The following is a 13,771-nucleotide window of genomic DNA, read 5'->3' on the forward strand; positions in this document are numbered from 1 at the left end:
CACACCTGACCTGCCTGTACTGCAGAGTGCCAATGCACCCTTCAAAAAGCCAGTCCATGGTCCTCCAACAGCGCATCATGGAGCAGCACCATTCTCACCACCCAAAGCATTCACACATCTCTAACTTTCATTGAATCCTTCAATGGTTTGTGTTGGAATGGACCTTAAAGCTCATCCAGTTCCAACCCCCTGCCACGGGCAGGGACACCTTCCACTAGAGCAGGTTGCTCCAAGCCCCCGTGTCCAACCTGGCCTTGAACACTGCCAGGGATGGGGCAGCCACAGCTTCTCTGGGAAAAGTCTGTGCCAGCGCCTCAGCACCCTCACAGGGAAGAGCTTCTGCCTCAGAGCTCATCTCAATCTCCCCTCTGGCAGGTTAAAGCCATTCCCCTTGGCCTGTCCCTACAGGCCCTTGTCCAAAGCCCTCTACCAGCTTTTTTGTCAGCCCCCTTTAAGAATTGCAAGGCTGCTATAGCTTTCATCTTTTGCAACAGTTTTCAGGTGAAAAAGGTGAAGGAAGGACACTGTCCATTCCCCAGGTCTGTGACAGGTAGGACGAAACAAAAGGGGACCAATCCTCTCAGCCTTCTTCCCAAAGAAACCAGAAAATATGTGGAAAATGACACAGCCTGGAGTCATGCTTTGCACACAGCTTATGCCTGGCCAGGGTCACCTCTTACTCTTGCAGACTGACCCATCATGCGAGTCCATGGGTGCACCAGCACGACCCTCACCCACACTTGAAGAGAACAAGGTCTCATTCTGGAAAGCTCACACTGCAATAAACCCCAGTGATCCATTAACGGAATCAAATATGAACCGACAGTCAGACTTTCAGGGGTCCCCAGAGTGACTTAGAAGCCAAAAACCCCATTTTTGAATGGTAACCTGAGAATTTAGGAAAACATGTTTCATGGAAGCCAGTGAAACTGCACTCCAGAGTGCTTTTATCTTTTCAGAGTGTGATTTTGATACTTCAGGAGGGTATTGCAAAGTTCAATATTCCAATGCACATGTACCTCCTGAATCAGTCAGTGGGAATTATGGTTGCAAATTGCTCTCCATCATTACAATATGGGGAAATACTTTGTGATTAAACGAGACCGACCTACACGATGCAGCTTTAAATGTGTGAATTTCAGCCAGATGGAGAACGTCAACCACTGCAACACCAAGATAAGGCCTTTCTGTTCCACGGTCAAATATGAACATATGACTTCATCTTATGTGGGTGCAATCTTGTTTGAAGGGTTGACACAACTGAATTTGCTCGATACAAATGACACTGTAAAGAAAAACAGTGACTTCTCCACAGTTCTGTTCTTTCAGAGAACTGGGTTTAACTGGTTTAAAAGAAAAACAACTTTGTAATTGGATGGAAGAGTCCTCACCAAGGGGAAACATTTGTGATGAGGTTTCAGGTCCTCTGAGACTGTGAGATGCAGCACCCTTGACTGCAGCTGCTATTGTGAACTTCTGGTACAATAGACAGGAAGGCTGTTCCTTCTCAGGCTGGCTATCAAACTGCATTGCAGAAACAAAGACTCTCACAGACACATACAACTGCTCAATACATTGTCCGTGCTGTTTGAAATAAAAACAAAACTGATGTTGCATTTATGGATCGAAATACATTTATGTATCTCCAACAAAATGACTCCTGCTCTCCTAAAGCCAATGCTGACCATAACATCCCCAAGTCCTAAATTTCACCAGGGATGTATCCATGAAGCTGCACATCTGTGGCTATTAAAAATTGAAAGAATCAGAGTTATTTATTTATGCTTAAGCTGAAGGCCCATTGCTCCTCTCTTAGAAGTGCGAATTTAAAGTACATATTACTCCAGATAATTTTATACTGAAGTAGAGGAGGATCACCGAGATCTTCCGAAAATATTTGGGCCTTCTCTTTTTATTTAATGATCATTCACCTTGATTGAGGGAAGTTTTCTTTGCTGAACCCAAAACACGCTTGTCATTGAATTGTTTTCCCTCAGCAACAGTTTATAGCAAGATACTTTCTGGGACAACAAAGTCACAGCAACGTGTCCAGGTATCAGGAGCCCCAACAAACACCAAAGTCCTCTCATGTTTTTCTCCAGTGGGTTTAATGTTACAGATATAATTAGGATAGAGTGGCTTGTACAGTATGTCTGATTTCAAAGTAAAATCACAGTATTATGCATAATATTATGCAAAGCACCATAGCAACAGTAAGGCAGACTTCTAAGAAATGCTAATGAGTTCAGCTGTTCTGCAGAAACCCTAACCTGTCCAAGCAAAGCCAAAGCCAGGACTTAACATTCCTGTAAGAAACTCACACATTCCTTCCATTAAAAACAACACACCAAACTCACAGCATAAAATGTCTCATCAAACCATAACAGCAGGAAGTGCATGAGCAGCATTGTTCTAAACACACAATTTGACCAATGCAATGACTACAATTAATGGGTTTATATTTCATTTAAGGCAAGGAAAGAATAATGCAACAAGTACTAGAATAAATCAAAGTGATACAAAACCAATTGCCTAAGAAACTCCAAAAATATAGTCAAAAATATATTCAAGAGCTCCTGTAAGAGCAGGGCAAGTGCCTAACACTGCCTTCATAAGCCTCTTTCAGGAATGGAGAGCACAAGAGGAGCCAGGGAATTACAAGCCAGTCCATTTATCTCCAATCCCCACAAAAAAGCTGTTCAAGCAATCAAAGATGTGAAAGCAGCTGGAAGATAACAAGATGAGCAATCACCAAGAGGTTTGTTAAGAATAGATGGTGTCAGGTCATCAGCTCCTGTACATAGCAGGGTCCAGCAGCAGATACCGCAGCTTAACTGCAGCATTTCACCATGGCTCCCATGAATGAGCAATCTGGGCTTGGCTTAAAGCTCCCTTCACATGAGTGTGAGTTGTCTGCAGGCTTTGCTCAGGGTCTGCTGCCCTGACTGCTCACTCAGACACCAGTCCTGGGCCTGCTGCTGGTGGGGTTTTCATTAAAATCATTGTCAGAGAAGATAACCCTGAAACAACCCTGGTAAATTATAGAGAAAACTGGGTGAAACCAAACAGGAGCAAGTTCAACACTTGGGATTCATCAGCTGGTAAAGAGGAAAGACAGGTGACCAGGGCTGCCCACCTACAGTGTCCTGCTTTCACAGGGAAAGCAAGTCCCCTAGCCAGATACATAGACAGGCATCAAAATAATCCTTCCACAGCAACCCAACACCTCACCCGGCATCCTAGCTCAGGTTTAAATCCCTTCTTTAAGAAAGCCTTTCCTTGGCACCAAGCAATCTGCAGGAAAGGAACATTCAGTCAATCCCTTTCAAAACATGACCCAAAAATAAAGATGAGATAAATTAGAGCTGGTGAACATAAGGAGGTGAACACGGAGAGCATGAGCCTGCTATTTCCAAAGAGATCTAAAGGCAACACTGATCTGTTCCCCATTCCTCAGAGGAATTTTGCAAGGTGGTTTCACATTAGTCACTGTGACAAACGTTCAGTGAAGGACTATGACCACGAGTATGTCGCCCACGGAGCTGCCATCCCTGGAGACACCTTAGGGAGAGCCTGGGCAAACATCTACTGGCAACACTGCTTCAGGGGCACAGCTTACACTGTTAACACAGGTTTTACAGATTATCATATAATCTATTCACTTGCATCTTCCACTTTCAGTATTTTCAAGACCTAATGGAATATACCTGTGCCAAGAGATGCTGTTGGAAGCTGACATGGCTCAACATCTACAACAATATGAGTTATCCTTATATTGTTTGTATTTACCATCTCCAAAACTTGGCAGATGAGCTTCCTCTTGTGCAGACTGTGGCAATCAGAGGCAGGAGAGCTGCTGCACGTTGAGACCAGGTTGCACTAGACATCATTTCCTTCAAAGCAGCTCATGCCAGAACAACCACCTGGATGTCCTGGCTCAGCAGTGAAGACCTGTCCTCCCTCTTGTGCTGCCAGGAAGACCCCAAGCCAGCCAAGACAACATCCCCGACAGGACCAGACCGCACCAGCACTCCCGGTGCCAAGTGGGCACCCTCAGCACAGGAACTGTAATTTTCACCTCCCTAGTATGCCTGGCTGAACTTGGCCTTCAATTTGCAGCATTGTGGGGTTCATAAAAGTTGGAATTAAACTATTACCTTTTAATTTCAACTGAATCACTTTTTTTCCTCTCAAAAGCCACCAGATCTTAATTCAGTAAAGTCTGCAGCATCCAGCTTTAACAGAGCTGTTCAAGATACCATTACAGAAACCCAGACCCTTAATGTACATTACCTAAAAAAAAGAATCCTGCAATACAGCTCCACTTTAAAATGCACATTTGCTACTTACTTGGGTAGCTGACAACTTTATATAAATTAAAATAAATGCCCATTTCTTGCTGCACACATCCCATTCTTCACCATCTCAGCACAGCCTCAACACTTCCGCACAGTCTCCCATTTAGCAGCTGCCTTGAACATGTTTTAAGCATGGCACTAATAAACCAGAGGAGTCAGCAAAGCAACAGCACTACATAGAGAGTTTCAGACCAGCTTTCAGGAAATGTATTAAAGCCCTGCTAATCCAGATGCAAAGTAGGGTTCAATATTATCATCTATAAATCGGTATTTGCTTTATTAAAATGTAACAGAAAATTCTAATAAGATGTACTTGCCAAATGGAATTGGATTATATCTCATCTATTTTAGCTTGATTTGGTAGAATTTTCCTTCTTCAGAAACCAGCAGCTTCAACTGCTTTCCCACTTTATTTTCCCCTCCTGTCCCCTCTCAGAACTCAGGCAGACGAGTGCACCACAGATTCTCAGACCACTGTTTTTAAAAGGAAAATTACAAGGGACAGACACAAATTAAGTAGAAAATGCAGACTGTGCAATATGAAACTGTATAAAGAAAACCTGTAAAGCCATTAGAGATAAAACCCATGTGCTGGAAGGCAGGCAGCAAGCTGGGTGTTTATGTATGGGTGGAAGCTGCCCAGCCAAGAAACTTGAAATTCAGAAAGTAATTTAAACCTGGTAATTTTCTTGTACATGCTTGGATGGCTGAACAACTGCTGGATGTGATGAATATCCATATGCAAAATTATGCTTATTTCCACTGTAACCACTCAGGGCTCATTGATACATTCTATTAACTGGGCACAATAAAACCATGATTTACTCTACAGTTACCAGGTCTGCAGTAAAGAATGGTCCTTTAATAACAGTGAAACAGTATTAGAAGTTGTCAGAAGCAGTGGTTAAGTGATCATATCCATGCAAATGCAGCACTGGGCTGTCACCGGACTGTGTGCTGGAGATGGTGTGTCAAAACGTCACTGTATGACACATGGTGGAGGGACACAGAGATGAAACGGGGATTACTGAGGCTCTGAGATGCAGCACATGATAGTCCATCAGACAGCAAGGGTGCAAGAGAAGGAGGTGAAGCATAAGCCGCATGTGTTACTTCCAAGAGTATTTTCTATCATAAGCACTACAGGTGAGAAAGGTGATGAACATTTCAATGTACAGAATCCCAGCCTGGTTTGGGTTGGAAGGGACCTTAAAGCTCCTCCAGTTCCGACCCCTGCCACGGGCAGGGACACCTTCCACTAGAGCAGGTTGCTCCAAGCCCCTGTGTCCAACCTGGCCTTGAACACTGCCAGGGATGGGGCAGCCACAGCTTCTCTGGGAAAAGTCTGTGCCAGCGCCTCAGCACCCTCACAGGGAAGAGCTTCTGCCTCAGAGCTCATCTCAGTCTCCCCTCTGGCAGGTTAAAGCCATTCCCCCTTGGCCTGTCCCTACGGGCCCTTGCCCAAAGCCACTCTCCAGGTTTCCTGTAGCCCCTTTAGGCACTGGAGCTGCTCTAAGGTCTCCCTTAAGGAGCCTTCTCTTCTCCAGGCTGAACCAGACCAGCTCTCTCAGCCTGGCTCCAGAGCAGAACTGCTCCAGCTCTCGCAGCATCTTCTGGGCCCTTGAAGAAACAAGACTTTAGAACATGCAAGAGAGGAAAGTGCTCAGCGCAGGACAATGAAAGGACCTGAAGGTTTCCTCTCTTCTTTTTACAAGAAACTTATATAAAATTTAATTTCAAGTTTAAATAACAGTGACCAGCAGACAAACCACAGCTCTCCTAAGTGTAATATTGAGCTTTTACTGATGGAAAGCTGCCTTACCCAGCCACCTCAACAGACAGCAATCAGGCATCATTCTACTCATCACACACGACATCCCTTTTGGACCAGGGTTGCTCACGCCAAGGTGCAGGAAGCAAAACTCAGCACCATCCGCAGCACATTCCACCCGCTCAGCGTGAGCAACGTGCCCATGGGCTGATCCCAGGCTCTCCGGCCGCACCCAGCTCCAGCATGACCCTCTCCTGAATACAGTGTGCTGTTTTTCTGCCTGGTCACAACGGATGAGCATCATCAGCGGGGAGCAGATGCTGGGAGTGCTTTTGCATTGTGCATAACTGGCAAGGAGACAACGCACAGCTCCAAACAGAAGCACGTTAGCAATTAGCTGGCTATGGCAAATCGCTCATGTATACAAACTGCTCCATGCTGTACCCAGATCCTGGTTTCACACTGCTTCAGTTTTACTTCACCTCCCCATTTTCTTATCTAGTTGTTAGAAATACTAAAAGCAAAATACTCTGTGTACCCCCAGTGCAGACTTAAAAGTTCGCCTGCATCTGACACGGTGCCACATGCATCCTCACCATGGCCAAGGACACTTCCAGTTTAGCCTAGGTAGCTGAACTGGTACAAAGCTCGTTTTGGACACTTTATTCAAACATTTGCTGAGCTTGTTGGTTGCAGTCTCAACATGTTTCTTACTGCACATAGAGGTACCTTTATGGTGTGTGTTGCAGTCAAACCTGAGCAGCCCTTGCCTGTGGCATGCACCAAACAGGAGCAGGACCTCCTGAGCTTGCACATTCTTCACCACAGGCACACTGTTTCCCCCATTACTCCCTTGGCTCACTGCTCAAGCAGAGCAAGTCCCATCCCACCTGCCCCCAGCCTCTGCTGCTTGCCACACAGGAGCCACTGGTCCCATTCCCAGCTCCACAGCAAGACCTTTGCTGGCCATGCAGACCCACAGTGGTGGCTGGTGCAGGAGCAAACCATCACTGCCCTGCTTCACCTTCCCAACACCATCAAACTTTCCCACCCACAAAGACATCCAACAGACTCAAACCTCAGGTTAAGAAAACAGTGAACTGAAGCCAGAAAAGGTTCCAGCTTTGACATGACTTGGGGTGCAGGGCATATGTCAATGGCACATCAGCTGGGGTTGTATTGAAGCTTGAGTTTTGGCTTTGGCCAGCTAAGTTGATGCTTTTATCCAAACTAGGACTCTTGCACATTATATACTGGCTCAGAAGGAAAAGGAGATTCCACGAGTTTGCCACATAGTGTTCCTTTTTATTTCAAAACCCCAGACACCCACTTACCAACTTTTCCCTTCTTATGAGCACTACAAAGCTTCCAAGAGAGATAGTTTCACCCTTGTTAAAAATCCCTGTGACATGAAATAACACAGCTGCAGTATTTGTTTTACTGAAATTAGACCGAGCCCACAATTCCTTCTGTTCGTTATTGAAGGTTATCTACCTAACACCACAAACCATGTTGGAGCACAGATGGTGTGAGAGGTGTCACCCCAGACCACCCAGGGCACACCTATGCCAATAGCTGCACAACTTGTCTTAATGACAATGTGCCAGTATCAACACACTGTGCAAAAAGTAACAGTCACTTGTTCCATAGGACACCATCCACTGTGCCCACATCCCGCATTGCCCCTGGTTTTCAGAGCACTGCCTGCTTTTGGGAATTCAAAGCTGGTAAGATGGGAACATGTCAACAAGGGCAAAGAAGTAGTGAGAACAGTGATGGACTCTACATGAGCCTCATCGAGCTGCTCTGCAGACAAGGTTGGTACTCGTGACTTGCAAAACAAGGGCTGATGGTCACAGCACATGGTGCCTCAGAAGCTGCAGGCAGTGCCACCAGCCTCTGTGACTGAGCAGCATGGAGAGCTGCCTGTGAGACCCAGCGCATGGTCCAGCTGGTCTATGAGCATTAGTGCCTTGACACACCATGTTCCAGGACAGCACAGACTATAAGTATGCTGGTGCCATGTAAACAAGGATAGTCTGGTTGGCTTTTGAATGTGAGAACATCCCATACATAAACGCCTGGGTAGCACAGCTAGCCCCATCAGCCACTCACCTCCCACCACCAGCCCTGCAGGGACCTGGGACAAGCAGCTTCACTGCCTACAGCATATCAACACAGACAGTGTCTGGGGAGGGAGACACAAAGCGACACCTTGAAGATTTGCAGCCAGTAAAGACACCACAGGAAAATTCAAACCAGAAACTGCCGCAAGTTACAAGCAGGGTAATTGCACTTCACATAAATGCAGTGTTAGAACAAATGAGAGGAATTATCCCAGTTTTCTTTCCATTTGTTTTTTGCATTTTGGAGGGAAAGAGAACACCGTTCTGAAGGTTTCATGTCACACCAAGCACTTAAGCAAGTTCAGTCCCAGCTGGAAACACCTCCCTGTGGTGGTCAGACTTGATGGGCTATAGCAACAGGTACAGGCACCTTGGTGGTTCCTGTTGTCAGCCACCAAGGCCACCATGGCGGGACATCACCCCAGCAGCATCCTCCTGCCCTCGCCATGGGGAACCACACAAAACAACCCGCTGCCTCTACTCAGAGCATTTCAAACTTCCACGGTGATTCAGCACCATCTGATCACCCAAAAAGCATTTCAAGAAGCTTTTTGTCTCCCGATACTATTGCACAACCATGACAAATTAAATCAGAACCACTTCAGCCCAACAACCACAGCAGCCCTCAGGAGTTATTCAGACAATTACTCAAAAGATGTCTCCAAAACCTCAATCTCATCACCACAGTCCAGTGAGAGAACCTGCTCCAAAGCCTGCACCAACACCACTGTCCCCAGTAGACAAAAGGAGGGTTTGAACCTTAGTCTCATTTTACCTTCCTTTGGTGAGACTATACTTATACATCAAATAGCACCGGTCACTGCTGTAACACAAACCCAACACACTACAGTTCCACCACAAGCAGCAGTTAGCTACATTAGACTTGCCAGCCACATCCCTCTTTTTCCATTGGATTTAGAGATTAAGAAACAACAGGACTTACAGTTTACTGTGACTTTTACTTTCCTCACGTCTGGGACCGAGACATCATTTTCTGCGCTGCACTCGTATTCCCCAGCCTGGTCTCTTGTAATTCCATAGATGTCCAGGTATTGCCCACTCTCAAAGGGCTTTGCTGAAATGAAATAAGCAGAGAAAGAAATTACTGGGAGCTGAGCAAAAGACACTCAAAGCCACATCAACACCTGAGCAGCAGCCAGGGCTCTACTGGGTCCTGCAGATAACACACATCCAAGTGGAGCTGCTCAGGAACCCCAGCTCCAGGCTGAGCTGAAAACCCCTTCAAGCTCCTGAGGTTGACCAAGGGTCTTCTCCCAGCCCTGCCCCACAGTCCAGCCCAGCAGCCTCTAAATCAATGAGAAACACTTGCATCTCACATGGGCTTCCCAGACTACAAGGTGGGGTCCTCAGTCAAATCCTGGCCTTAAGCACCATCAGGGCTCATTGTCTGCACCTAGGCAAAGTCCTGCCCCTGCAGCACCGTACAGCAAAGCCAGTGCTCAGGGCAGCACTGACCACTGAAGAGACCAGCAGCAGCTGGTGGCCCAGCATCAGGTGCTCTCACTTCCCAGAGACCATTTGACCTTGTAGAAACAACCAGCTGGAGATGAATCCTGGCGAACCCCATGAGGACCTTGCACCCCAAGGGCTGCTGAAGGGAACTGGGGGCTGCCCACCTCTGATGGGTGGTGATGGGCGCGTGGAGAGGGGGGACATACCACCTCCTACATCCCGCAGGCTCGCCCACCACACCACCCAGTGCTTATGTTTTGTGCCCTAATACACATCTCACAATAGTAGTTAAAAGTATATTTTACATTTATACATGTAAATATAAGTATATAAATAAATACAAATTAAAACTAAAATAAAAAGTAAAGAATAGTTCTCCTTTCCCGAAAGACCCAAACCCAAGGAATAAGATTCTCAGTGTCTGCCTTCTTACACAGCAAAAAGGACAGTGACTGTGAGCCCCTTAGGAAAATGGGTCTCTCTGATGTAAAATAATGTGAAGACCAGCCTGAAATATTTGTTTATGTAACTCCTCAGTGCATTGTAACTGAAAGCATTCATTGTTGTAGAGAGCAAGAACAATTACATCATTCACAAGCTAATTTATCTCCACTTGACATGGAGTCACAGCAAACACAGCAATTTCTGCCGTTTCCCAAACCCCAGCACCTCCCAGCTGTTCCCTGCTGGGGTTCCTGCCTGGCAGTGAGAACTCTGAGATCACAGAGTCCCAGAATGGTTTGGGCTGGAGGGACCTTAAAGCTCATCCAGTTCCAACCCCCTGCCACGGGCAGGGACACCTTCCACTAGAGCAGGTTGCTCCAAGCCCCTGTGTCCAACCTGGCCTTGAACACTGCCAGGGATGGGGCAGCCACAGCTTCTCTGGGCACCCTGTGCCAGCGCCTCAGCACCCTCACAGGGAAAGAGCTTCTGCCCCAGAGCTCATCTCAGTCTCCCCTCTGGCAGGTTAAAGCCATTCCCCTTGGCCTGTCCCTACAGGCGCTTGTCCAAAGCCTCTCTCCAGGTTTCTTGTAGCCCCTTTAGGCACTGGAGCTGCTCTAAGGTCTCCCCGGAGCTTATATCCTTCAGGTGAAAGCCACTGCCTGGTTCAGAGCTCATCTTTCCATGTCTTCTGAGCAGCGCACTCTAGGTAAGGAGTAAATTGATTGCTTCAGACTCCTCACAAGGCATTCACATAAACCCCAAATTTTAAATATCATTTTTATCTTAAAACAAACCATCAGAACACGCATGACCAGAGACACTGGAAATTATAGGCCCAAAGGTTAACACCACTTGCTGAAAGTGTTTTCCCAGCCAGACAAGCTTTTAATTGCCTGTTAATGACTTTGCACCTTACGGAGCAATGACAAAGATCTGAACTGGGCAGTGGGAGCTAAGGAGAAGTATTATGTCCTTGTCCATCACAGCACTGAATTGCATTTGCTTATCTGTTCGTAGATGAATGTTTTAATGTGCGCAAGGTTCAAAACATCAATTATACCAGCACATCGCTTGGAGATAGCCCTCATTAATAAGCACACTATACAGTGCCTGTCACGGGAGAGAGCCCCAGCAAGCACTGGTTAGGTAGAGTAGAAAGATAAGCCTGAAATTGGAAAATGATTGTGAATTGAAGTGAACATTCATAAAATGCAATGAAATAATTTATGGGATCACAGGAATTGCATCAGAATGAGGGTTTTTCCTTTTCCATGTTGTTCACAGGAATAAATTACAGAAAAAGCCTTTCCACAAGCAGACCAACTGCTCCTGTGCACATCGTGGGCCTTGTCCTGCTCCACTTTGGCCAGGATGGATCAATTTCCAGGATAATGTTATTTGCCATTGCTGTGAACAGCAGTGAAGGACGCAAAGCCTTTGCCTGCACAGGGAGAGCTCCCAGCAAGACTTCTGCTGTCTTTTTAACACCAAGAGAATGATATCAATGCAAAATTCTCCTGTGTGCCAGGTTAAAAATTACTATTAGCCTCTGAGATTGTGATGCTCTCCAGTGTCAGCACTTCCATGGATATGTGCTATGCACCAGAATACTGTACACTGAGCCCTGGGAATGATTTATGATGTGTCCTACCCCAATTCCCAGCATCAATTTGGAAAAAAAGGAAAAAAAAAATCTACAAAATATTTACAAGCACATGGAATTTCATAAAAAGTGATTTGTGTTTTGGAGTTAAGCTGAAACCAAACATTCTCTGCTTGAAATATTTGTTATTGTAAACAAAATACAGAATCCCAGATTGATTTTTGTTGGAAAGGAGCTTAAAGCTCATCCAGCTCCAGCCCCTGCCACGGGCAGGGACACCTTCCACTAGAGCAGGTTGCTCCAAGCCCCTGTGTCCAACCTGGCCTTGAACACTGCCAGGGATGGGCAGCCACAGCTTCTCTGGGCACCCTGTGCCAGCGCCTCAGCACCCTCACAGGGAAGAGCTTCTGCCTCAGAGCTCATCTCCATCTCCCCTCTGTCATGAGAGGACAACCCAGTTTTCACTTCCTTAGCAACTCCTGGATTGCAGCTGTACTCCTGGCATTCGCTTTGCCATGGGAATCATAGAATCATAGAATTGTTTGGGTTGGAAGGGACCTTAAAGATCATCAATGTTCAGCCTCTGCTGGGTCAGCACAGCCGCTGCTCTGTGCTGGCAAGTGACAGGTTCACGCACTCAGCATAATCCTGCTGCAGCAACAGCAGCATCAGCTCTTGGGTCTGGCAAGCAGCCACCCCGCCAGCCAGGAGATAGCAGCAGGAACCACATCTGTAGGGCAAGGCAGGGCGTTGGAACTAGATGATCTCTAAGGTCCCTTCCAGCCCGAATCAGTCTGGGATTCTATGTGCTCATCAGCAGCCGGCATCAGCCACCTTTGGGTGCTGTGGGACATGGTGACAGCATAGCAAATCCCTGGGTCTCAAAGGCATTGTCGCTGCTGGGTGGAAACTTGGTGGAGCTCCCCCACTAATTCCTGCTGGAATGATGAGCGAAAATGCCCATGAGCAATTTTCGTAACCCCTATATTTATAGGGATCTTATGCTCAGCTGTTCATCTAATTTATACTGCAAAATATACATGGTTTTTATAGTGCTGTAACCCCCAAGTATTTCATACAACTCACATACACAGTTGAAAATATTAAAATTAAGTCATTTTTAAACCCTCATGTCCCCAGAAACTTTGCATCCAGCTCACATAAGAAAGCACTGAGTAAATATGAGAAATATATACTTTTCTTAGGGAATATATAGAAGCTCCATTTAATCTTTCCTATTTGTCTGCAGAGTATTTCATCTTTGAAAGCTTGGTTTTAGTTCTAGACATTTCTCATGGCTGTGTGGGATAACTTAAATCGTGTTATGTGAAAGATATACTCATAAGTATATGTAAGCACATTTCTGTTACATTGCATGCACATCCTGCTCAAAAAGGGATATTGATAGAATCATGGAATCCTAGACTAGTTTGGGTTGGAAGGGACCTTAAAGCTCATCCAGCTCCAACCCCCTGCCACGGGCAGGGACACCTTCCACTAGAGCAGGTTGCTCCAAGCCCCTGTGTCCAACCTGGCCTTGAACACTGCCAGGGATGGGGCAGCCACAGCTTCTCTGGGAAAAGTCTGTGCCAGCGCCTCAGCACCCTCACAGGGAAGAGCTTCTGCCTCAGAGCTCATCTCAGTCTCCCCTCTGGCAGGTTAAAGCCATTCCCCTTGGCCTGTCCCTACAGGCCCTTGTCCAAAGCCCCTCTCCAGGTTTCCTGGAGCCCCTTTAGGCACTGGAGCTGCTCTAAGGTCTCCCCTTAAGGAGCCTTCTCCAGGATGAACGAGCCTGGAGAAAAGAGGAATAATAGACTATCATTTGCAGTGCCTCATTTTGCTACAGCAACAGGAGGAAGGAGTGCTGTAAAGCCAGCAGACAGCAGAGCTGTGATGACAGGGCTTTGCCCTGGGTCAAATGCCTGGGTGGCACCGTCCCGGCTCCTTCTGCCCTCAGCCCTGGGGCTCCTGCACCCTCCGTCTGACCATAGACCAA

At 46.5% G+C, this 13,771-nt stretch overlaps 1 protein-coding gene across 1 annotated transcript in view; it reads right to left on the reverse strand.

Annotated features, from left to right (window-relative positions):
* The window catches only part of NEGR1 (neuronal growth regulator 1), a 306,944-nt gene that overhangs the window by 109,725 nt on the left and 183,448 nt on the right, over nucleotides 1-13,771 (reverse strand). Inside the window, exon 4 of the mRNA XM_030494056.1 lies at nucleotides 9,199-9,330. Coding sequence (XP_030349916.1) covers nucleotides 9,199-9,330 — 132 coding nt within the window. The remainder of the gene's footprint in view (nucleotides 1-9,198; nucleotides 9,331-13,771) is intronic.

Source organism: Strigops habroptila, chromosome 8, assembly GCF_004027225.2.
Source record: "Strigops habroptila isolate Jane chromosome 8, bStrHab1.2.pri, whole genome shotgun sequence".
In the NCBI taxonomy this organism is placed as follows: domain Eukaryota; kingdom Metazoa; phylum Chordata; class Aves; order Psittaciformes; family Psittacidae; genus Strigops; species Strigops habroptila.